Here is a 25,699-nt window from a genome sequence, read left to right as displayed (position 1 = left end):
GGTAGGATGCCAGGAAACAGAGGACCAGAGGGACCTTGGGATTGCATGTCCAAAGATCTCTGAAGGCAGTAGGACAGGACACATGGTTAAGAAAGCATATGGAGTGGGCCAGTGGTGCAATGGATAATGCGTCTGACTGCGGATCAGAAGAAAGCATATGGAATACTTGCTTTTATTAGTCAAGGCATAGAATGTAAGAACAGGAAGGTTATGATGGAGCTGTATAAAATGCTCATTAGGCCACAGCTAGAATACTGTGATCAGTTCTGGTCACCACATTATAGGAAGGATGTGATTGCACTAGAGAGGGTGCAGAGAAGATTCACCAGGATGTTGCTTGGGCTGGATCATTTCAGCTATGAAGAGAGGCTGGGTAGGCTTGGGTTGTTCTTATAGTAGAGAGGGCTGAGGGGGAAGGGCTGATTGAGGTGTATAAGATTATGAGGGTCAGAGATAGGTAGATAGAAAGGAACCTTTCCCCTTAGTAGAGGGATCAATAACGAGGGGGCATAGATTTAAATTAAGGGGCAGGAGATTTAGAGGGGATTTGAGGGAAACGTTTTGACCCAGAGAATGATGGGATTCTGGAACTCACTGTCTGAAAGGGTGATATAGAGATGGGATTCCTCACAATATTTAAGAAGCATTTAGAAATGCCGTAGCATACAAAGCTACAGAACCAAGTGCTGAAAAATGGGATGACGATACGTGTTTAATGGCTGGCATAGATACGATGGGCTGAAGGGCCTCTTTTTGATACTGGACCCAACAGGCACCCTCAAAGGGGAAAGTACTCATTCTTAGCTGTGACCAAACCTAAGCTTACAGCAATTAGGCCATGTGATAGATTGGACTCAAGACATCAGTCACTTGAGGAAGATATGAAGCTTTTTTTTGTATTTTTATTATTGTATTTTTATAATTTGTCACCTGGTACCTCAACCAGGGGCCTAGATGATGTGGCAGAAGACTTCTAATAAGTATGGCAGCACAATGGATTACATCCTTTCCCCCGACATCCCTGTTCTCTTCAAGTGGCAAACTGAGAAGTAAATTTTCCTCTGCCTACCCATGAGCTACTCGGTTGCAGCACTGAAATCCAGGGCCAAGAATGAACCCTTAGAAACCCAGCAACTAAGACATCCTATACCTCAAACAGAGGCAGATCTCTTTCTCGCCCAACCAATCACTCACTCTGGCTCGCATACATACACATGCACTTCCTCGATCGCTCTCACTCGCTCTCGTACACGCACACTTGCTCACTCTTACACATTTGTTCATTCTCACTCACTTGTTCACTCATTCATTGACACACCTCACTCTCTCTGACACACCTCACTCTCTCTGACACTCTTCACTCTCACTCACTTGCTCAATCATACGCATGCACACTCTCGTACATGCTCGCTCACTTGCTCACTTTCTCTCACACGCTCTCACAACCTGCGCACTCACACACTCGCTCTCATACTTGGGCACTTTCACACACACACACACACACAACTCGCGCACACACTTGCGCTCTCACATGTACTCACGCACATGTACTCACGCTCTCACACATTCTCACTTGCGCTCACACATACACACAAACTTGCCCTCTCTCACACTCACACAGGGAGATTCTGCATTCCCTTATCTTCCAGCTTTGATCAAAGGGCTGCGGAATACAAAATGTTGCTACACAGGCTGAGCTTTGAAGACGCAGGGAAACCCTGAGGTTGGTTGTTTGAACCATTTTTATTTCATTAATTTGTTTTTAAAAAATGGTAAGTGATCAAGGATACTGCAGAGATTTGTAAGATGATCATTCTTACATATAATCACAGGATTAGCAGTCAGGTTACTGGTCATTCTCAATCTGACCAGCTCATTTCTTTGCTTGTTGCCCCCGCTTCTGGACATAAATTTCATTACAGGAAAACATGAGACTGGCGATGAATGACACAAACTCCTCAAAATTCATTTCTCCATCACCATCAAAATCCAGATCTCTCATCATCTTATCAAAGGATTCAATATTATTCTTATTCTGTTGAAAGATGGAAAGAAAATATGAAAATAGTAAAAAGTGCAAGCCATTAATTTTGATAAGAATGAGGAGAGACAACATAAAATAAACGGATCAATTGTAAAGCAGGTGAAGGAGCAGAAAGATCCTTAAGGGTAAATGTACATAAATCTTGGAAGGTAGCAGGGGAGGTTGAGTAAGTGGTTAAAATGCAGACAGGATCCTGAGCTTTATACATAGAGGTATAGAGTACAAAAGCAAGGAACTTTTCAAGAACCTTTATAAAACACTGGTATTGTAACCAGCTCTGAGCCCCCACACTTTAGGAAAGTTGTGAAGTCATTAGATTCACAAAGATGAGGAACTTCAGTTACAAAGATAGGTTGGACTATTGTCCTTGGAGAGGTTTGAAAGATTTGAGCGGGGTTTTCAAAATCATGAGGGGTCTGCACAGATTAGATAGGAAGGAGCTGTTCCCATTACTGCTCGGATCATGAACAAGAGAACACTGATATCAGGCGATTGACATAAAGAAGCGACAAGTGACGACGAGGGCTTTTTTTAAATGCAGGAGATGGTTCGGATCGGGAATACACTGCCTGAGGGAGTGGCGGAGCCAAATTCAATCAAGGAATTCCGAAAAGAATTGGATAATTTTCGAAAGAGGAAAAATGTGCAGGTTGACAGGATAAAGGCAGGACTAATTGAGTCGCCCTCTGAGAACCAAAAAGTATCTGACAGACAAAATGTTCACTTCGGTCCTGTAACCAACCATTCTATCATTTTAGAGAGGCTCTATTACTGAGCTCTTCTGCATTTTCCATCAAAAATGCCCAGGACGGGTACAGCACTGGGTAAGATACACGGGAAATATCCCTCTACATTGTCCCCATCAAACACTCCCAGGACAGATACAGCATGGGGTTAGATACAGAGTAAAGCACCCTCTACACTGTCCCAATCAAACACTCCCAGGGCAGGTACAGCACGGGGATAGATACAGAGTAAAGCTCCCTCTACACTGTTCCCATCAAACACGCCCAGGACAGGTATAGCACGGGGTTAGATACAGAGTAAAGCTCCCTCTACACTGTCCCCATCAAACACTCCCAGGACAGGTACAGCACGGGGTTAGATACAGAGTAAAGCTCCCTCTACACTGTCCCCATCAAATACTCCCAGGACAGGTACAGCACGGAGTTAGATACAGAGTAAAGCTCCCTCTACACTGTCCCCATCAAACACTCCCAGGACAGGTACAGCACGGGGTTAGATACAGAGTAAAGCCAAATCTACACTGTCCCCATCAAACCCGCCCAGTACAGGTATAGCACGGGGTTAGTTGCAGAGTAAAGCTCCCTCTACACTGTCCCCATCAAACACTCCCAGGACAGGTACAGCACGGGGTTAGATAGAGGGTAAAGTCCCCTCTAAACTGTCCCCATCAAACACTCCCAGGACAGGTACAGCACGGGGTTAGATACCGAGTAAAGCTCCCTCAACACTGTCCCCATCAAACACTCCCAGGACAGGTACAGCACGGGGTTAGATACAGAGTAAAGCCCCCTCTACACTGTTCCCATCAAACACTCCCAGGACAGGTGCAGCATGGGGTTAGCTACAGAGTAAAGCTCCCTCTGCACTGTCCCCATCAAACACTCCCAGGACAGGTACAGTACGGGGTTAGATACAGAGTAAAGCTGCCTCTACACTGTCTCCATCAAACACTCCCAGCACGGGGTTATATACAGATTAATGCTCCCTCTACACTGTCCCCATTAAACACTCCCAGGACAGGTACAGCACGGGGTTAGATACAGAGAAAAACTCCCCCAACACTGTCCCCATCAAACACTCCCAGGACAGGCAGGCAGGAATGCCCATCAGGCAGGAATGTTCCCTTCCAGTCGGGGAACACTTCAGCAGTCAAGGGCATTCAGCCTCTGATCTCCGGGTAAGCGTTCTCCAAGGCGGCCTTCAGGACGCGCAACAACGCAGAATCGCCGAGCAGAAGCTTATAGCCAAGTTCCGCACACATGATTGCGGCCTCAACCGGGACCTGGGATTCATGTTGCATTACATTCATCCCCCACCATCTGGCATGCGAAATCCTACCAACTGTCCTGGCTTGACACAATTCACACCTCTTTAACCTGGGGTTACCCCATCTCTGGATCTGTAAAGATTTAATCACCTGCTAATGCTCGCATTCCAAGCATTGTCTGGCATCTTTGAATCTGTCTATATATATATATATATGTTTCTGGAACATACGTCTTCATTCACCTGAGGAAGGAGCAGCGCTCCGAAAGCTAGTGACATCGAAACAAACCTGTTGGACTTTAACCTGGTGTTGTAAGACTTCTTACTGTGCTCACCCCAATCCAACGCCGGCATCTCCACATCATGACTCCCAGGACAGATACAGCACGGGGTCAGATACAGAGTAAAGCGCCCTCTACACTTCCCATCAAACACTCCCAGGGCAGATGCAGCATGGGGTTAGATACAGAGTAAAGCTCCCTCTAAACTGTCCCCATCAAACACTCCCAGTACAGGTATAGCACAGGGTTAGATACAGAGTAAAGCTCCCTCCACACTGTCCCCATCAAACACTCCCAGGACAGGTACAGCACAGGGTTAGATACACAGTAAAGCTCCCTCTACACTGTCCCCATCAAACACTCCCAGGACAGGTACAGCATGGGGTCATATACAGAGTAAAGCTCCCTCTATACTTCCCATCAAACACTCCCAGGCCAGGTGCAGCATGGATTGGGGTTAGATGGAGAGTAAGGCTCCCTCTACACTTCCCATCAAACACTCCCAGGACAGGTACAGCATGGGGTTAGATACAGAGTAAAGCTCCCTCTACACTGTCCCCATCAAACACTCCCAGGACGGGTACAGCACGGGGTTAGATACAGAGTAAAGCTTCCTCTACTCTATCCCCATCAAACACTCCCTGGACTGGTACAGCATGGGGTTAGATACAGAGTAAAGCTCCCTCTACACTGTCTCCATCAAACACTCCCAGGACAGGTACAGCACGGTGTTAGATACAGAGTAAAGCTCCCTCTACACTGTCCCCATCAAACACTCCCAGAACAGGTATAGCACGGGGTTAGATCAGAGTAAAGCCAACTCTACACTGTCCCCATCAAACCCGCCCAGTACAGGTATAGCATGGGGTTAGACACAGAGTAAAACTCCCTCTACACTGTCCCCATCAAACACTCCCAGAACAGGTATAGCACGGGGTTAGATCAGAGTAAAGCCAACTCTACACTGTCCCCATCAAACCCGCCCAGTACAGGTATAGCACAGGGTGAGATACAGAGTAAAGCTCCCTCTAGACTGTCCCCATCAAACACTCCCAGGACAGGTATAGCATGGGGTTAGATCAAAGTAAAGCTCCCTCAACACTGACCCCATCAAACACTCCCAGTACAGGTATAGCACGGGGTTGGATACAGAGTAAAGCTCCCTCCACACTGTCCCCATCAAACACTCCCAGGACAGGTACAGCGCAGGGTAGAGACACAGTAAAGCTCCCTCTACACTGTCCCCATCAAACACTCCCAGGACAGGTACAGCACGGGGTTAGATACAGTGTAAAGCTCCCTCTACACTGTCCCCATCAAACAGTCCCAGGACAGGTACAGCACGGGGTTAGATACAGAGTAAAGCCCCCTCTACACTGTTCCCATCAAACACTCCCAGGACAGGTGCAGCATGGGGTTAGCTACAGAGTAAAGCTCCCTCTGCACTGTCCCCATCAAACACTCCCAGGACAGGTACAGTACGGGGTTAGATACAGAGTAAAGCTGCCTCTACACTGTCTCCATCAAACACTCCCAGCACAGGTACAGCACGGGGTTATATACAGATTAATGCTCCCTCTACACTGTCCCCATTAAACACTCCCAGGACAGGTACAGCACGGGGTTAGATACAGAGAAAAATTCCCCCAACACTGTCCCCATCAAACACTCCCAGGACAGGTGCAGCATGGGGTTAGCTACAGAGTAAAGCTCCCTCTGCACTGTCCCCATCAAACTCTCCCAGGACAGGTACAGTACGGGGTTAGATACAGAGTTAAGCTGCCTCTACACTGTCTCCATCAAACACTCCCAGCACAGGTACAGCACGGGGTTATATACAGATTAATGCTCCCTCTACACTGTCCCCATTAAACACTCCCAGGACAGGTACAGCACGGGGTTAGATACAGAGAAAAATTCCCCCAACACTGTCCCCATCAAACACTCCCAGGACAGGCAGGCAGGAATGCCCATCAGGCAGGAATGTTCCCTTCCAGTCGGGGAACACTTCAGCAGTCAAGGGCATTCAGCCTCTGATCTCCGGGTAAGCGTTCTCCAAGGCGGCCTTCAGGACGCGCAACAACGCAGAATCGCCGAGCAGAAGCTTATAGCCAAGTTCCGCACACATGATTGCGGCCTCAACCGGGACCTGGGATTCATGTTGCATTACATTCATCCCCCACCATCTGGCATGCGAAATCCTACCAACTGTCCTCGCTTGACACAATTCACACCTCTTTAACCTGGGGTTACCCCATCTCTGGATCTGTAAAGATTTAATCACCTGCTAATGCTCGCATTCCAAGCATTGTCTGGCATCTTTGAATCTGTCTATATATATATATGTTTCTGGAACATACGTCTTCATTCACCTGAGGAAGGAGCAGCGCTCCGAAAGCTAGTGACATCGAAACAAACCTGTTGGACTTTAACCTGGTGTTGTAAGACTTCTTACTGTGCTCACCCCAATCCAACGCCGGCATCTCCACATCATGACTCCCAGGACAGATACAGCACGGGGTCAGATACAGAGTAAAGCGCCCTCTACACTTCCCATCAAACACTCCCAGGGCAGATGCAGCATGGGGTTAGATACAGAGTAAAGCTCCCTCTAAACTGTCCCCATCAAACATTCCCAGGACAGGTACAGCACGGGGTTAGATACAGAGTGAAGCTCCCTCTACACTGTCCCCATCAAACACTCCCAGGACAGGTACAGCACGGGGTTAGATACAGAGTAAAGTTCCCACTACACTGTCCTCATCAAACACTCCCAGGACAGGTACTGCACAGGGTTTAATTGGATAATTTGGAAGTTTACAAACTTGTTGTTCTGACTGAGTTAGTCACATTTTGTTTGCTTCTTACAGCCAGAGACCCTGATCAGGGGTTCACAAAGATCTCTCCTGCCACACCCCAAAAGACTGAGAGGCGTCTTTGGCCTGTGTGCAACACACTGGTACAGAGTGGAACAGGGGCTTGTCTCGACATTGAGCGCCTCATTGTTAATTTGCAGGGTCTGGCCTGACTGGGCCCTGACTTAGTATTTCTGATTGTTCATTCTTGGCTTGCCTCTCAGGAACCGCACCCTCGTTCTACACATTCCGCAACCCATCGAACATTAACTCCTCAGTCACAGGTCTGACTGCTTGTGAAATGCTTGCTCTTTCATGGCATTCTGATCCCCCACTTTTATCCTAAATAGCATCTATTCCTGCACTGCACAGCAGTAACCATCCTGACAGTGCAGTGACTAACTGCTTATGTGTGTGTGTGTGGGGGGGGGGGGAAGAGAGAGAGAGAGAGAGAGAGAGAGAGAAGCTCCCACAGGTGCAGGCTGTCCCCCACTCAGCTAAACGGCCAATTTTCCCATGCAGCCGAGACAGAAAATGTTATCTGATTCACCCTGGCATTCGGCACATACAGCCTTACCTCTGGTGACCCACAAAGAGCTGTCCTTGCACTCCCACCCGCCTCCTATTTCTCATCTGCATGCTGTCCCTCAGTGACATCAGCTAAAAGTGCAGCACGTGCTGACAACACCCACCTCTCTCCACTGTTGAGATATGATAAGACTGTGTATCTGACATTCAGTACTGAATGAGCAGAAGTTTTCTTCAACAAATCATTGCGACGACCATTGTCTTCGGTCTCTGTCACAAACTGTGTTCCCAGCCATCGATTCCATCCCTCTCTCTCTGGCAACTGAGGCCAACTCAGTATTATATTTAATCCCGAGATGAATTTCTGACCAATTATCTGCGCCATCTCGAAGACTGCCTGTTTCCAGCTCTGTGACACCACCTCACTTCACCCCACCTGTTGGCTCATCAGATTCAACTATTTCAATTCACTCCTGGACCTCTCACATTCTACCTTCTGTAAACTTTTGCTCGTCCAAAGCTCTGCTGTCTCTAATTCAAACCAAATCCTATTACCTGTCCCCCCCCCCCCGCCCCCCCCCCCCCAACCCATATGCTCCACTTTAACATTCCCGCTCTTGTTTACCATGTGTCCTCAACCCACCCAATTTCCATATGTCCTCCCACCCTACCACCTTCCAAAATCTCTGCAGTCCATTCATTCTGGCCTCTTGATCATTTTAAACCACTTCACCTTAGGCTGAGTGGAGCCTAAACTCTGGGATTCCTTCCCTGAACCTCCACACCTCTCTACCCCACCATTTCCTCTTCAAGAAAGTCTTTGAAGGGTGGCTGCTATGAAGGACTAAGTCGCACATTTGGTGGCTCCCGCTCGGGTCGGACGTTTGGACCTTTCCCCCCGATTTTCTACCGGACTTGAATTGTAAAACTGGTGACAGGCAATTGGGTACTGAATTCCCACATCGGTGTACGGAGAGAAGGATTAGAAGTGCTCGTAAAGGCAGAAACAGAAAGACTGAGTAGGCTTGGGCTGAAGCTGCAGCAGGAGACAGCATGGCGGAGTTGGAGGTGGGGATGCTGAGAGACCAGCAGAAGAAGCTCCTGGAGAAGGCGGAGGACCTGGAGAATAGGTCCCGCCGGCAGAACTTGAGAATCGTTGGGCTCCCGGAGGGGTCCGAAGGAGCGGACACTGGGGCATACATCGCAGACATGTTTGAGAAGCTGCTGGGGGATGGGGCATTCTCCCGGCCCTTGGAGGTGGACAGGGCTCACAGAGCACTCGCGAGGAAGCCGCGAATGGGAGACGCCTCGAGGGCAATGGTGGTGAGATTCTACAGGTACTTGGATAAGGAGCGCATTCTACAGTGGGCCAAGCAGACACGGAGCTGTAAGTGGGACAACAGTATCCTGCGGGTTTACCAAGACCTGAGTGTGGAGGCGGCCAGAAGAAGAGCAGGTTTCAACCAGTTTAGGTCGATCCTTTTTAAGAAAAAGGTGAAGTTCAGACTGTTATTTCTAGCCCATCTCTGGGTCACGCACGAGGAACAGCACTTTTATTTCGAGTCACCTGAGGACGTGCTGGACTTCGCGAAAAGGAAAGGACTGGTGGTGGACTGAGAACTTTTGAACTTTGCTGTAATGTTCATGTTTTTTTTTTGTTCTTTTAAAAAAATGTTTCTCGTTTTTCGTTTTGTGGAAGCTGTTTGTAATGCCTTTTGCATTGATTTGGGACCAGCGGCAAAGCTGAGTGAGTTAAGGTTATCATTTGCACTGTTGGGGGATGGAGGTGTGCTTGTTTAGATCTTGGTGTTTTTCTGTTGGGCAATTGTGTGGGGATTGTTTGATGTTGGAGTATGTTTGAATGAGAGGGGGGTAGGGAACAATAGGTGGGAGACTATCCGGCGCCAGGGATGGGGGCCACCAAGCTAGCTGGGAGGGCTAGCTCACGGAAGCGCAGTGGGGGGTGTGCATATGTTCGGTTTATTAAAGGGGTTGGGTTGCAGAGTGTCGTTACTAGGGGGGGTAAATGTTCTGTTGACGAGGGAGGGACTTGGGCTAAGGGACAGAGAGGAGGTGAGGGCGGAGGCTGCCTGGAGGCGGGCCGGTGGAGGCGGGGAGCATGGGCTGGAGGCGGGCCCAAAAAGGGGATGGCTGATCGGCAAAGGGGGGGGTGAGCCCCCCAACTAGGCTGATCACCTGGAATATTCGAGGGTTAAATGGGCCGGTCAAGAGGGCACGTGTGTTCGCGCATCTTAGGGGACTGAAGGCGGACATAGTAATGTTGCAGGAGACGCACCTTCGAGTAACTGACCAGATTAGATTGAGGAAAGGCTGGGTCAGTCAGGTCTTTCACTCGGGACTAGACTCAAAGACTAGAGGAGTCACGATCCTGATCAATAAGCGGGTGGTGTTTGAGGCGGGTAGAATAGTCTCAGATGTGGGAGGTCGATACCTTATGGTCAGTGGGAAACTGGAGGGGGTGCAGGTGGTATTAGTAAATGTGTATGCGCCAAACTGAGATGATGTGGAGTTTATAAAGAGGATGCTGGGGAAGATAGCGGACCTGGACTCGCACAGGTTGGTCATGGGAGGGGACTTGGACCGGTCAAGCTCGAAGACAGGCAGGGTGCCAGCAATGGCAAAGGAACTAAAAGGGTTCATGGAGCAGATTGTGGGGGGTGGGGGGGGGGGATCCATGGAGATTTGGGCAGCCGAGGGTGAAGGAGTTCTCCTTCTACTCACATGTGCATAAAATGTACTCCCGGATTGCCCAGGAGTGGGTGGGGCTCCGCAGGTACAACATTTCTAGTTTGGTGGGGAGAGTGAAAGCGGATCTGGCAAGGTGGGATGGTCTCCCTCTGTCACTGGTGGGTTGGGTACAGGCGGTTAAAATGAACATGCTGCCGCGATTTCTGTTTATTTTCCAATGCCTGCCGATTTTCCTGCCAAAGGCTTTTTTCAGAGAGATTGAGGGAACGATTACGTCGTTCATATGGGGAGGGAAGGTGGCCAGAGTTAGAAAGGTGCTGCTACAGAGGGGAAGGCAGGCAGGAGGTTTGGGTCTTCCGAACCTGATGTCTTACTACTGAGCGGCGAATGTGGAGAAGGTGCGGAGCTGGGTCAGAGGGGTTGATTCCCAGTGGGTCAGAATGGAGGAGAGTTTGTGCAGGGGGTCGGGATTGAAAGCACTAGCAACAGCGCCGCTCCCGATAGCCCCGGGGGAGTACTCAGGGAGTCCGGTAATAATAGCTTCATTGAGAATTTGGAGGCAGTTCCGCCAACACTTCGGGTTGGGGGCAGGGTCAAGGGAATAGCCGATTCGGGGGAACCACAGATTTGAGCCAGGGAAGTGGGATGGAAATTTTCGGAAATGGGAGGAGAAGGGGATTAAGACACTAAAAGATTTATTGCTTAGGGGTCGGTTTGCAGGATTGAAAGAGCTGGAAGCGAAGTAAGGGCTGGAGCAGGGGGAAATGTTTCGATACATGCAGGTTCGAGATTTTGCCAGAAAGGAGATACAGAGCTTCCCGTTGGAGCCGGCCTCCACATTGCTGGAGGAGGTGCTGACGACAGGGGGACTGGAGAAGGGGGTAGTATCGGCGGTTTACGGAGCTATTTTGGAAGAGGAGCAGGCGCCACTGGAAGGCGGAGAGTGAATGCCTCCACCTTGTGCGCGAGGTTGGAGCTGATACAGCTGAAGGTGGTGTACAGAGCACACCTCACGAGGGCGAGGATGAGCCGATTCTTTGAGCATTCCCGGATTGATTTCTTTATTTTGAGCAGGGCCTTACTGGCTGGGGTGGTGGACACGGGGCACTCGGAGGACACAATCTCAGACCATGCTCCTCACTGGGTTGACCTGCAGGTTAGTAAAGACAGTAACCAGCGCCCGCATTGGCGGTTGGATGTGGGACTTTTGACGGATGAAGGGGTGTGCGAGCGGCTGAGGAAATGTATTCAGAACTACCTGCAGGTCAACGACACGGGGGAAATTTCAGCAGCGGTGGTGTGGGAAGCACTGAAGGCGGTGGTCAGAGGGGAGCTGATCTCGATACGGGCCCATAGGCAGAAGGTGGACAGGACAGAGACTGACCGACTGGCAAAGGAGATATACTACAGATCAATAGGATATATGCGGAGACCCCGGAGGCAGGGCTTTTAAGGGAACGACGGAGTCTACAGGCGGAGTTCGGCTTATTAACCACAGGGAGGGCGGTGGAGTAGCTGAGAAAGGCAAGGGGGGGCGATCTATGAGCATGGAGAGAAGGCCAGCAGAATGCTTGCACAGCAGCTTAGGAAGTGGGAGGCAGCCAGGGGGATTGGGAAAGTAAAGGATGGAGATGGGAACCTGGTTGGTGATTCAGTAGGGGTGAATAAGGCCTTTAGGGATTTCTACAGTAGGCTGTACAGGTCGGAACCCCCTAAGGGGCCGGAGGGGATGAGGCACTTCTTGGAGGGTCTGATTTTCCCAAAGGTGGACGGGGAGTGGGTAGAAGGGCTGGGGGCCCCGATCGGGTTGGAAGAGATAGTGGAGGGTGTGAAGCCATGCAGTCGGGTCAAGCCCCGGGGCCGGACGGGTACCCAGTGGAGTTTTATAAAAAGTTCTCTGGAATATTTGGGCCGGTGTTGATGAGGATGTTCAATGAGGAAAGGGAAAGAGGGGTGCTGCCCCCGACGATGTCACAGGCCAGGATTTCGCTGATTCTGAAGCGGGACAAGAACCCGGAGCTGTGTGGGTCCTACAGGCCGATCTCCCTGTTGAATGTGGATGCCAAATTGCAGGCCAAAATTTTGTCCTCCAGGACTGAGGATTGTGTTCCGGACGTTATTGGGGAGGACCAGACGGGGTTTGTTAAGGGCAGGCCGTTGGTGGCCAATGTAAGAAGGTTGTTAAACGTGATCATGATGCCCCCGGAAGGTAGGGAGGTGGAGGTAGTGGTCACAATGGACGCAGAAAAGGCTTTTGATCGGGTAGACTGGGATTATCTGTGGGAGGTACTGGGACGGTTCGGATTTGGGCGGGGCTTTATTGACTGGGTCAGGTTGCTGTATCAAGCTACTGTAGCAAGTGTACAGACGAATAGGACAACATTGGACTATTTTAGACTGCACCGGGGGACGAGACAGGGATGCCCCCTCTCCCCACTGTTGTTCGTGCTAGCTATAGAGCCGCTGGCAATTGCTCTGAGAGCCTCAAGGGGCTGATCCGGGCGTGGGGGGGGGGGGTGGAGCACAGAGTCTCGCTCTGTGCAGACGTCCTGCTTCTGTATGTATCGGACCCATTAGAGGGGATGGAAGAAATCATGAGGATTCTAGGGGAATTTGGCCGGTTTTCGGGAACTAAGCTAAATATGGGGGAAAGTGAGATGTTTGCGGTCCAGGCGAGGGGAGAGGAGAGGCGATTGGGGGAGCTGCCGTTTAGATTAGTAGGGGGAAGCTATAGGTAACTCGGCATTCAAGTGGCGCAGGAATGGGACCGGCTGTATAAATTAAACCTGGCCCGAATAGTAGACTAAACGAAGGACGATTTTCGTAGGTGGGACACGCCCCCGTTGTCACTGGCTGGGAGGGTGCAGACGGTGAAGATGACGGTCCTCCCGAGATTCCTATTCGTGTTTCAATGTCTCCCCATCTTTATTCCGCGGTCCTTTTTTAAACGGGTCAACAAAGTGATCACTGGCTTCGTTTGGGCGGGCAAGACCCCGCGGGTAAGGAAGGTAATGCTTGAGCGGAGTCGGGGAGAGGGCGGGCTGGCGCTGCCAAATTTTAGTAACTATTACTGGGCGGCGAATATAGCCATGATCAGGAAGTGGGTGGTGGGGGAGGGGTCGGCATGGGAGCATATGGAGGCAGCTTCATGCAAGGGCACCAGTCTAGGGGCGTTGGTAACTGAGCCCTCTGCCCTTCCCGCCGGCACGGTACTCCACCAGCCCCGTGGTGGTGGTGGCCCTGAGAGTTTGGAGCCAATGGAGGAGGCATGTGGGAGCAGATGGAGCATCGGTCTGGTCCCCAATCTGTAATAATCACCGGTTTGCCCCGGGAAGTATGGATGGGGGGTTCCGGATATGGCGGAGAGCAGGGATTGAGAGGATGGGGGATATGTTTATAGAGGGGAGCTTTCCGCGTATGAGGGCGCTGGAGAAGTTTGGGCTGGCGAGGGGAAACAAATTTAGGTATCTGCAGGTGCGGGACTTCCTACGTAAAAGATGTCAACCTTCCCGCTCCTACCGCTAAGGGGGATTCAGGACAAGGTAGTTTCCAGAGGGTGGGTGGGAGAAGGGAGCGTCTCTGACATTTGCAAGGAACTTATGGGGTCAGAGGGGATGCAGACTTATGGGGTCAGAGGAGATGCAGACCGAGGAGCTGAAGCGCAAGTGGGAGGAGGAGCTGGGAGGAGAGATAGAGGATGGTCTGTGGGCGGGACGCGTTGAGTAGAGTCAACACGTCCGCAACATGTGCCAGGCTCAGCCTTATACAATTCAAGGTCATTCATCGGGCTCGCATGACAGTGGCCCGGGTGGAAGACAATTGTGCAAAATGTGCGGGAGGACCAGCGAACCATGTCCACATGTTCTGGACATGTCCGAAGCTTAGGGGATTTTGGCAGGGGTTTGCAGATGTCATGCCCATGGTGTTAAAAGCAAGGGTGGCACTGAGTCTGGAGGTGGCGATTTTCGAGGTGTCGGAAGACCCGGGAATCCAGGAGGAGAAAGAGGCAGACGTTTTGGCCTTTGCTTCCCTGGTAGCCCGGAGACGGATACTATTAGCTTGGAGGGACTCAAAGTCCCCGAAGTCAGAGACCTGGCTATCGGACACGGCTAGCTTTCTCTGTTTGGAGAAAATCAAGTTCGCCTTGAGAGGGTCACTGTTAGGGTTCGCCCGGAGGTGGCAACCGTTCGTCGACTTCTTCGCGGAAAATTAATCGTCAGCAGAAGGGCGGGGGGCGGGGGTTGGGGGCGCGTTAGTTTAGCTTAGAGTGGGGGGTTAATAAAGGTGGGACCTGTAAGGGAGGGAGACGTCTTTTGCACTATGTTTATAGTTTCATGTACAGTGTTTATTTTGTTGTTGTTATAATACCAAAAATACCTCAATAAAATGTTTATTTTTAAAAAAAACGAAAGTCTTTGAAATCTACTACCGACCAAGCTTTTAGTTTCGCAATATCTCATGTGACTGCCAAGTTTTGCTTTGATGCATTGTTGTGTAAGGCCTCGAGACATTGGATTAAAGCTGTTATATAAATGTAGGTAGTTGTTGTATGGTAACACCGATGAGTCTGGGGCTGTCATCACTGAAGATCCCAACACCACTTCCCAGGAAAGATCAGGAGCAAGGATCACTGGACTGGGATCTCTGGGCAGGGATCACTGGACTGGGATCAGGAGCAGGTATTACTGGGCAGGGATCACTGGACAGGGATCAGGAGCAGGTATTACTGGGCAGGGATCACTGGACTGGGATCAGGAGCAGGTATTACTGGGCAGGGATCACTGGACTGGGATCAGGAGCATGTATTACTGGGCAGGGATCACTGGACTGGGATCAGGAACAGGTATTACTGGGCAGGGATCACTGGACAGGGATCAGGAGCAGGTATTACAGGGCAGGGATCACTGGACTGGGATCAGGAGCAGGTATTACTGGGCAGGGATCACTGGACTGGGATCAGGAGCAGGTATTACTCGGCAGGTATCACTGGACTGGGATCAGGAGCAGGTATTACTGGGCAGGGATCACTGGACTAGGATCAGGAGCAGGTATTACTGGGCAGGGATCACTGGACTGGGATCAGGAGCAGGTATTACTGGGCAGGGATCACTGGACTGGGATCAGGAGCAGGTATTACTGGGCAGGGTCACTGGACTGGGATCAGGAGCAGGTATTACTGGGCAGGGATCACTGGACTGGGATCAGGAGCAGGTATTACAGGGCAGGGATCACTGGACTGGGATCAGGAGCAGGTATTACTGGGCAGGGATCACTGGACTGGGATCAGGAGCAGGTATAACTGGGCAGGTATCACTGGACTGGGATCAGGAGCAGGTATTACTGGGCAGGGATCACTGGACTAGGATCAGGAGCAGGTATTACTGGGCAGGGATCACTGGACTGGGATCAGGAGCAGGTATTACTGGGCAGGGATCACTGGACTGGGATCAGGAGCAGGTATTACTGGGCAGGGTCACTGGACTGGGATCAGGAGCAGGTATTACTGGGCAGGGATCACTGGACTGGGATCAGGAGCAGGTATTACAGGGCAGGGATCACTGGACTGGGATCAGGAGCAGGTATTACTGGGCAGGGATCACTGGACTGGGATCAGGAGCAGGTATAACTGGGCAGGGATCACTGGACTGGGATCAGGAGCAGGTATTACTGGGCAGGGTCACTTGACTGGGATCAGGAGCAGGTATTACTGGGCAGGGATCACTGGTCTGGGATCAGGAGCAGGTATAACTGGGCAGGGATCACTGGACTGGGATCAGGAGCAGGTATTACTGGGCAGGGTCACTTGACTGGGATCAGGAGCAGGTATTACTGGGCAGGGATCACTGGACTGGGATCAGGAGCAGGTATTACAGGGCAGGGATCACTGGACTGGGATCAGGAGCAGGTATTACTGGGCAGGGATCACTGGACTGGGATCAGGAGCAGGATCACTGGACAGGTATCACTGGGCAGAGATCAGAAGAGGGAACCCTGGCTGATTTTCCCTCTTTAGCTCAGGGCAGGGAGGAGTGAGGGAGTCACTGGACAGTTCAGGATGTGTGGAAAATGGGAGGATTTAAATCTGGAGCTCTATGGACAGGAAGGTGTTAAACATTCACTCCATTGATCTCACTTTCCTTGACTACATTTTTTTTAAAATTACATAATTGGGGAGGGTCTTGCTTGGAACATGGGTCTGTGCAGACAAGAGTTTTGTGAATCATCAGAACCACACTGTGATTGACTGCATGTGTGTGAGCAGAGGTAGAGGGGGTAAGCCTGGCGTGGGGTTGGGGGTAAGCCTGGGGTGGGGTTGGGGGTAAGCCTGGGGTGGGGTTGGGGGCAAGCCTGGGGTGGGGTTGGGGGTAAGCCTGGGGTGGGGTTGGGGGTAAGCCTGGCGTGGGGTTGGGGGTAAGCCTGGCGTGGGGTTGGGGGTAAGCCTGGCATGGGGTTGGGGGTAAGCCTGGCGTGGGGTTGGGGGTAAGCCTGGCGTGGGGTTCGGGGTAAGCCTGGCGTGGGGTTGGGGGTAAGCCTGGCGTGGGGTTGGGGGTAAGCCTGGCGTGGGGTTGGGGTAAGCCTGGCGTGGGGTTGGGGTTAAGCCTGGCGTGGGGTTGGGGGTAAGCCTGGCGTGGGGTTGGGGGTAAGCCTGGGGTGGGGTTGGGGGTAAGCCTGGCGTGGGGTTGGGGGTAAGCCTGGGGTGGGGTTGGGGGTAAGCCTGGCGTGGGGTTGGGGGTAAGCCTGGCGTGGGGTTGGGGGTAAGCCTGGCGTGGGGTTGGGTGCCAGGATTGGGATCAGCTTTGGTGCCTGTTGGGTGAGTTTGCTTCTCTACCTTTATCAGCTGGTTGAGCTCTGTATCCACCAGGGATTTCATCTGAGCCCTGGTCAAGGTGCATTTGTCCCCCTCGACGTATTGATAAAAAACATCCATCAGGTTCTGCATCGCCACCTCGGTTTTGGTTGGAGCCGTCATGGTAGGAGGCTGAGAGACAGAGAAAAAGTGGAGTTAGCGAGAGAAAACCAAAATTCTCCCCTAATTGTCCCCCAAAACCCGGACTAAACTGCCCCCCCCCCCCCCCCCCCCCATCCCATTTCTCTAAGTTTTGTTTTGATGGGGAGAGGTTATTGAGGATTTGATTAAGTTTTTCAGTCCGGGGGTGGGGGATTATTACAACAAAAAAATCATTCAATTCAAAACTTTGGAAACTATTGAAACTTTGATTTACTCCTTGGAGAATCCGCCGCAGCAGTTCGGATACATCCCATAATAACCCGCCACGCCCGACAATCCACCACACACAGACAGATATAACCCCGTCAACCCAGCCCCCGGTTTGAGCCTAAGAACCCAAAACAACATAGATAGCAGTTACAAAATCACTAGTTACCTCCTTTAAATAACTGGTCTCCAGTTAACCCTCATTAACTAGTCTCTAGATACCTCCACGACCAGCCTGGCTCTCTCTTACCTGCTCTTGTTCCAGTTTTTGGCCAGATGTGCTACAGTTCAGCAAGTTGCTGGGTTTATTATACCTAGCCCAGCCCACCCTGATGTGTCAGTCACAGTGGGGAGTGCTGACTGGTCTCTGATTGTTGCTCCAGTCCAACCCTCACAGACTCGTGGCTGAAAGAATTTGGAGAGCTTAAACTCCATCTCTTTTTGACAAGAAAGCTTGCCAAAAAAAACTACTTCTTGAACCATTTCTCAGCAAGAATCGACAGAAGCAGAGTTCACCAGAGATCCCCCCGCCAACAAATCAAGCCAACACAAAAAGGATGTTGTAAACTCACATTGGAAATCAGGAACTCGCCCCCAGCCTTATTTCTCAAATTGCCTGAAGATTGTAAAAGGCAGATCAAACAGTCAAATACTCCGGCGTGGTCGGTGGTAGCGAGGGGGTCCCAAGATGGCGCCCCCCGTCGGTCGCACGTGTCGGGCGGTGTTCAAGATGGCGGCCAAGATGGCGGCCCCCATGAGTCGCACATGGCGGGCTGGGTTGAAGATGGCGGTCCCCATGAGTCAGGGGGAGTTAAAGATGGCGGCCCCCATGAGCCGCACATGGCGGGCTGGGTTGAAGATGGCGGCCCCCATGAGTCGCACGTGTTGGGCGGAGTTAAAGATGGCGGCCCCCACAGATAGCACGAGGCGGATAATGCGTCAGAAGGGGGCGTTACCGGCAGGCACACAGCCACGCTGCGGGGTCTGCGGGCCTTTGAGTCAGGCCTGCGATTTTGGAACTTTGGGTCGGGCCATGCAGACTTTGGCAAAATGTACTTTCTTGCCGCAGTCGCTGCAGGCCGCGTTCCGAGCTGGGCAACGCTGCCTAGGGTGCTGGTTCTGACCGTAGAAATAGCAAGACGGCCCCCCGGGTTGGGCGGGCAGTCGCGCAGCACAGGCCTGGGGCACCCTCGGGTCGGGTGATGGCCGCGCCTCTGGCGCCCACGAGGAAATTGCGTGGTCGGAGGGGAAAGCATTTAGGCTCTGGAAGGCTACCTCTAACGAGGTGGATAGTTTTACCGTCTCTTCTAGGTCGAGGGCGCCCTTTTCGAGCAGGCGCTGTTTGACATAGCTGGACCGGACTCCAGCCACATACGTGGCCCGGATGGCGTGTTCTATGTGCTGCGAGGCCGTGACATCCTTGTAGTTACAGTTCCGAGTGAGTACCCACAGGTTGCGTAGGTATTCCTCCAGCAATTCCCCGGGGCGTTGACGACGTGTGGTGAGGAGATGCCGTGCGAACGCTTCGTTCACCGGCCTCACATAATGCCTTTTCAGGATCGCGACCGCGTCTGCGTACGTGGTCATGTCCTCGATAAGTAAAAAGATTCTGTGGCTCACCCGGGCGTTGAGGAGACACAGCTTGTGTGCCTCGGTGACGGCGGGCGAGGAGGAGAGGTAGGCCTCAAAGCAATAGAGCCAGTGTGAGAAGATTCCTTTGGCTTCAGCTGCCTGTGGGTCGAGTTCCAGTCGATCAGGTTTGAGGCAGTCTTCCATTGCGATAGCGACCATCAATTCATACGAGACGATGAAGTAAACAGTGTTTTTAATAAGCTCGATCTGTGCCTGCCTGCGACTGCTCTGTATTGAGTGCCGCCTACAGGCTGCACGTTTATATACCACCCCCGAGGGGGCGGAACCACAGGCGGAGCCCACAGGGGCATCAACATAGTATAGTACAATACAGTGGTGAATTGCAGTAGCAATACGTTCACCACACAAATGAGATTTGCGTCCAGGTCCTAAAGGTGGAAGGATAGTGTTAGGTGTTCAAGCCCGTGTTGGTATTTCCCCCCCGCCGCCCCCAGCAAAGTGGAACAATCTGAACAAAAGTGAATGAGTCAGGAATTCCTGAACTGAGGCCAGTCTGTTCAACTTTCCAAGTTTCCGTAAAATGCAGCGATTTAAGGGCATGCTGGTGCAGGAGAAAGGAGCTTTAAACAGAAAGTTAAATGAAAGATTTTTTTTAAAAGCAACAGCAGAAATGTTGTACTTTCAACAACTTTGGGCGACATCTGATTGGAACGAGATTTGTGAGAATTAAGAGAGTTGATGACTGACATTCCAGCCGCACTCAGTCTCTCGCGGGGTGTGGCACTGAATAAACACAATGTCTGTTCTCCGTTGCTCTGACAACCAAACCCACTGAGAGTGAAAACCTTCTAAATCCAACCAAACACACTCGCAGCTAAATAAAATATCGCAAATCACTGCCAGGAAATGATCACTCCTCTTCCTGCCCACAGCTGTGATCAGCACAGCTGTCTTGGTCCACATTCTTCCTTTGTCAGTTGTTGGTTTGGCCACAGTTCAGAACTGGCACAGACACGGTGTGAACCAACTGTATATCTGAGGTCCATCTCTGCACTTTATGTTTACGCCAGTTTGTCCAAACGCATCAATCATCCACTAACCTTCTTTAACTGCCAGTGAAATCCCACACTGGGACACTGGCCGGGGTTCTTCTTTGTGATTAAAACTGGAAACCAGCCATGGTTCAACATTCGGTGACCCTGCTGCCTGGTGACCCTGCCCTGGTGACCCTGCTGCCTGGTGACCCTGCTGCCTGGTGACCCTGCCCTGGTGACCCTGCCCCTGGTGACCCTGCTGCCTGGTGACCCTGCCCCTGGTGACCCTTCCCCTGCTGACCCAGCCCCTGGTGACCCTGCTGCCTGGTGACCCTGCTGCCTGGTGACACTGCCCTGGTGGCCCTGCTCCTGGTGACACTGTCCCCAGTGACCCAGCATCCTAGTGACCCTGCCCCGAGTGACCCTGTCCCCAGTGACCCTGCATCCTAGTGCCCCTGTCCCCAGTGACCCTGCATCCTAGTGACCCTGTCCCCAGTGACCCAGCATCCTAGTGACCCTGTCCCCAGTGACCCTGCATCCTAGTGACCCTGTCCCCAGTGACCCTGCCCCGAATGACCCTGTCCCCAGTGACCCTGCATCCTAGTGACCCTGTCCCCAGTGACCCTGCATCCTAGTGACCCAGTCCACAGTGACCCAGCATCCTAGTGACCCTGTCCCCAGTGACCCTGCATCCTAGTGACCCTGTCCCCAGTGACCCTGCATCCTAGTGACCCAGTCCCCAGTGACCCTGCATCCTAGTGACCCTGTCCCCGGTGACCCTGTCCCCAGTGACCCTGCATCCTAGTGACCCTGTCCCCAGTGACCCTGCATCCTAGTGACCCTGTCCCCAGTGACCCTGTCCCCAGTGACCCTGCATCCTAGTGACCCTGTCCCCAGTGACCCTGTCCCCAGTGACCCTGCATCCTAGTGACCCTGTCCCCAGTGACCCTGCATCCTAGTGACCCAGTCCCCAGTGACCCTGCATCCTCGTGACCCTGTCCCCGGTGACCCTGCATCCTAGTGACCCTGTCCCCGGTGACCCTGCATCCTAGTGACCCTGCATCCTAGTGACCCTGTCCCCAGTGACCCTGTCCCCAATGAAACTGCATCCTAGTGACCCTGTCCCCAGTGACCCTGCATCCTAGTGACCCTGTCCCCAGTGACCCTGCATTCTAGTGACCCTGTCCCCAGTGACCCTGCATCCTAGTGACCCTGTCCCCAGTGACCCTGCATCCTAGTGACCCTGTCCCCGGTGACCCTGCATCCTAGTGACCCTGTCCCCAGTGACCCTGCATCCTAGTGACCCTGCATCCTAGTGACCCTGTCCCCAGTGACCCTGCAACCCCGTGACCCTGTCCCCAGTGACCCTGCATCCTAGTGACCCTGTCCCCAGTGACCCTGCATCCTAGTGACCCTGTCCCCAATGACCCTGCATCCTAGTGACCCTGTCCCAAGTGACCCTGCATCCTAGTGACCCTGTCCCCGGTGACCCTGCATCCCCGTGACCCTGTCCGCAGTGACCCTGCATCCTAGTGACCCAGTCCCCAGTGACCCTGCATCCTAGTGACCCTGTCCCCGGTGACCCTGCATCCTAGTGACCCTGTCCCCAGTGACCCTGTCCCCAATGAAACTGTATCCTAGTGACCCTGTCCCCAGTGACCCTGCATCCTAGTGACCCTGTCCCCGGTGACCTTGCATCCTAGTGACCCTGTCCCCAGTGACCCTGCATCCTAGTGACCCTGTCCTCAGTGACCCTGCATCCTAGTGACCCTGCCCCTAGTGACCCTGTCCCCAGTGACCTTGAATCCTAGTGACCCTGTCCCCAGTGACCCAGCATCCTAGTGACCCCGTCCCCAGTGACCTTGCATCCTAGTGACCCTGTCCCCAGTGACCCTGTCCCCAGTGGCCCTGCATCCTAGTGACCCTGTCCCCAGTGACCCTGCATCCCCGTGACCCTGTCCCCAGTGACCCTGCATCCTAGTGACCCTGTCCCCAGTGACCCTGCATCCGAGTGACCCTGTCCCCAGTGACCCTGCATCCTAGTGACCCTGTCGCCGGTGACCCTGCATCCGAGTGACCCTGTCCCCAGTGACCCTGCATCCTAGTGACCCTGTCCCCGGAGACCCTGCATCCGAGTGACCCTGTCCCCAGTGACCCAGCATCCTAGTGACCCTGTCCCCAGTGACCCTGCATCCTAGTGACCCTGTCCCCGGAGACCCTGCATCCTAGTGACCCTGTCCCAAGTGACCCTGCATCCGAGTGAACCTGTCCTCAGTGACCCTGCATCCCCGTGACCCTGTCCCCAGTGACCCTGCATCCTAGTAACCCTGTCCCCAGTGACCTTGCATCCTAGTGACCCTGCCTCCTAGTGACCCTGTCCCCAGTGACCCTGCATCCTAGTGACCCTGTCCCCAATGGCCCTGCATCCTAGTGACCCTGTCCCCGGTGACCCTGCATCCTAATGACCCTGTCCCCAGTGACCCTGCATCCTAGTGACCCTGTCCCCGGTGACCCTGCATCCTAGTGACCCTGTCCCCAATGACCCTGCATCCTCGTGACCCTGTCCCCAGTTACCCTGCATCCTAGTGACCCTGTCCCCGGTGACCCTGTCCCCAGTGACCCTGTCCCCAGTGACCCTGCATCCTAGTGACCCTGTCCCCGGTGACCCTGCATCCTAGTGACCCTGTCCCCAGTGACCCTGCATCCCAGTGACCCTGCATCCTAGTGACCCAGCATCCTAGTGACCCTGTCCCTGGTGACCCTGCATCCCAGAGACCCTGCATCCTAGTGACCCTGTCCCCAGTGACCTTGCATCCTAGTGACCCTGTCCCCAGTGACCTTGCATCCTAGTGACCCTGTCCCCAGTGACCCTGCATCCTAGTGACCCTGCATCCTAGTGACCCTGTCCCCAGTGACCCTGCATCCTAGTGACCCTGGCCCTAGTGACCCTGCATCCTAGTGACCCTGTCCCCAGTGACCCAGCATCCTAGTGACCCTGTCCCCAGTGACCCTGCATCCTAGTGACCCTGTCCCCAGTGACCCAGCATCCTAGTGACCCTGTCCCCAGTGACCCTGCATCCTAGTGACCCTGTCCCCAGTGACCCTGCATCCTCGTGACCCTGTCCCCGGTGACCCTGCATCCGGGTGACCCTGTCCCCGGTGACCCAGCATTCTAGTGACCCTGTCCCCAGTGACCCTGCACCCTAGTGACCCTGTCCCAAGTGACCCTGGATCCTAGTGACCCTGTCCCCAGTGACCCAGCATCCTAGTGACCCTGTCCCCAATGACCCTGCATCCTAGTGACCCTGTCCCCGGTGACCCAGCATCCTAGTGACCCTGTCCCCAGTGACCCTGCATCCTAGTGACCCTGTCCCCAGTGACCCAGCATCCCAGTGACCCTGTCCCCAGTGACCCTGCATCCTAGTGACCCTGTCCCCAGTGACCCTGCATCCTAGTGACCCTGTCCCCAGTGACCCTGCATCCCAGTGACCCTGCATCCTAGTGACCCTGTCCCCAGTGACCCTGCATCCTAGTCACACTGTCCCCAATGACCCTGCATCCTAGTGACCCTGTCCCCAGTGACCCTGCATCCTAGTGACCCTGTCCCCAATGACCCTGCATCCTAGTGACCCTGTCCCCAGTGACCCTGCATCCTAGTGACCCTGTCCCCAGTGACCCTGCATTCTAGTGACCCTGTCCCCGGTGACCCTGCATCGTAGTGACCCTGTCCCCAATGACCCTGCATTCTAGTGATCCTGTCCCCAGTGACCCAGCATCCTCGTGACCCTGTCCCCAGTGACCCAGCATCCTAGTGACCCTGTCCCCAGTGACCCTGCAACCCCGTGACCCTGTCCCCAGTGACCCTGCATCCTAGTGACCCTGTCCCAAGTGACCCTGCATCCTAGTGACCCTGTCCCCAGTGACCCTGCATCCCCGTGACCCTGTCCCCAGTGACCCTGCATCCTAGTGACCCTGTCCCCGGTGACCCTGTCCCCAGTGACCCTGCATCCTAGTGACCCTGTCCCCAGTGACCCTGCATCCTAGTGACCCTGTCCCCAGTGACCCTGTCCCCAGTGACCCTGCATCCTAGTGACCCTGTCCCCAGTGACCCTGTCCCCAGTGACCCTGCATCCTAGTGACCCTGTCCCCAGTGACCCTGCATCCTAGTGACCCAGTCCCCAGTGACCCTGCATCCTCGTGACCCTGTCCCCGGTGACCCTGCATCCTAGTGACCCTGTCCCCGGTGACCCTGCATCCTAGTGACCCTGCATCCTAGTGACCCTGTCCCCAGTGACCCTGTCCCCAATGAAACTGCATCCTAGTGACCCTGTCCCCAGTGACCCTGCATCCTAGTGACCCTGTCCCCAGTGACCCTGCATTCTAGTGACCCTGTCCCCAGTGACCCTGCATCCTAGTGACCCTGTCCCCAGTGACCCTGCATCCTAGTGACCCTGTCCCCGGTGACCCTGCATCCTAGTGACCCTGTCCCCAGTGACCCTGCATCCTAGTGACCCTGCATCCTAGTGACCCTGTCCCCAGTGACCCTGCAACCCCGTGACCCTGTCCCCAGTGACCCTGCATCCTAGTGACCCTGTCCCCAGTGACCCTGCATCCTAGTGACCCTGTCCCCAATGACCCTGCATCCTAGTGACCCTGTCCCAAGTGACCCTGCATCCTAGTGACCCTGTCCCCGGTGACCCTGCATCCCCGTGACCCTGTCCGCAGTGACCCTGCATCCGAGTGAACCTGTCCTCAGTGACCCTGCATCCCCGTGACCCTGTCCCCAGTGACCCTGCATCCTAGTAACCCTGTCCCCAGTGACCTTGCATCCTAGTGACCCTGTCCCAAGTGACCCTGCATCCTAGTGACCCTGTCCCCAGTGACCCTGCATCCCCGTGACCCTGTCCCCAGTGACCCTGCATCCTAGTGACCCTGTCCCCAGTGACCCTGTCCCCAGTGACCCTGCACCCTAGTGACCCTGTCCCTAGTGACCCTGGATCCTAGTGACCCTGTCCCCAGTGACCCAGCATCCTAGTGACCCTGTCCCCGGTGACCCAGCATCCTAGTGACCCTGTCCCCAGTGACCCTGCATCCTAGTGACCCTGTCCCCAGTGACCCAGCATCCCAGTGACCCTGTCCCCAGTGACCCTGCATCCTAGTGACCCTGTCCCCAGTGACCCTGCATCCTAGCGACCCTGTCCCCAGTGACCCTGCACCCCAGTGACCCTGCATCCTAGTGACCCTGTCCCCAGTGACCCTGCATCCTAGTGACCCTGTCCCCAATGACCCTGCATCCTAGTGATCCTGTCCCCAGTGACCCTGCATCCTAGTGACCCTGTCCCCAATGACCCTGCATCCTAGTGACCCTGTCCCCAGTGACCCTGCATCCTAGTGACCCTGTCCCCAGTGACCCTGCATTCTAGTGA

At 53.5% G+C, this 25,699-nt stretch overlaps 1 protein-coding gene across 1 annotated transcript; it reads right to left on the bottom strand.

Annotated features, from left to right (window-relative positions):
* Positions 1–1,724: 1,724 nt before the first annotated feature.
* On the bottom strand, positions 1,725–19,452 carry LOC140395062 (protein S100-A1-like). Its single transcript, XM_072482420.1, has 3 exons — positions 19,267–19,452; positions 17,260–17,409; positions 1,725–2,035 (listed from the first exon to the last, which is right to left on the bottom strand). The coding sequence occupies exons 1-3, from the start codon at positions 19,435–19,437 to the stop codon at positions 1,874–1,876; spliced, it is 483 nt and encodes a 160-aa protein (XP_072338521.1). The 5' UTR covers positions 19,438–19,452; the 3' UTR covers positions 1,725–1,873.
* Positions 19,453–25,699: the final 6,247 nt, after the last annotated feature.

The sequence above is a fragment of the Scyliorhinus torazame genome, chromosome 18 (genome assembly GCF_047496885.1).
Source record: "Scyliorhinus torazame isolate Kashiwa2021f chromosome 18, sScyTor2.1, whole genome shotgun sequence".
NCBI lineage: Eukaryota > Metazoa > Chordata > Chondrichthyes > Carcharhiniformes > Scyliorhinidae > Scyliorhinus > Scyliorhinus torazame.
Note: the sequence above shows the minus strand (reverse complement) of the source record. Positions and strands in the feature narration are given on the sequence as shown.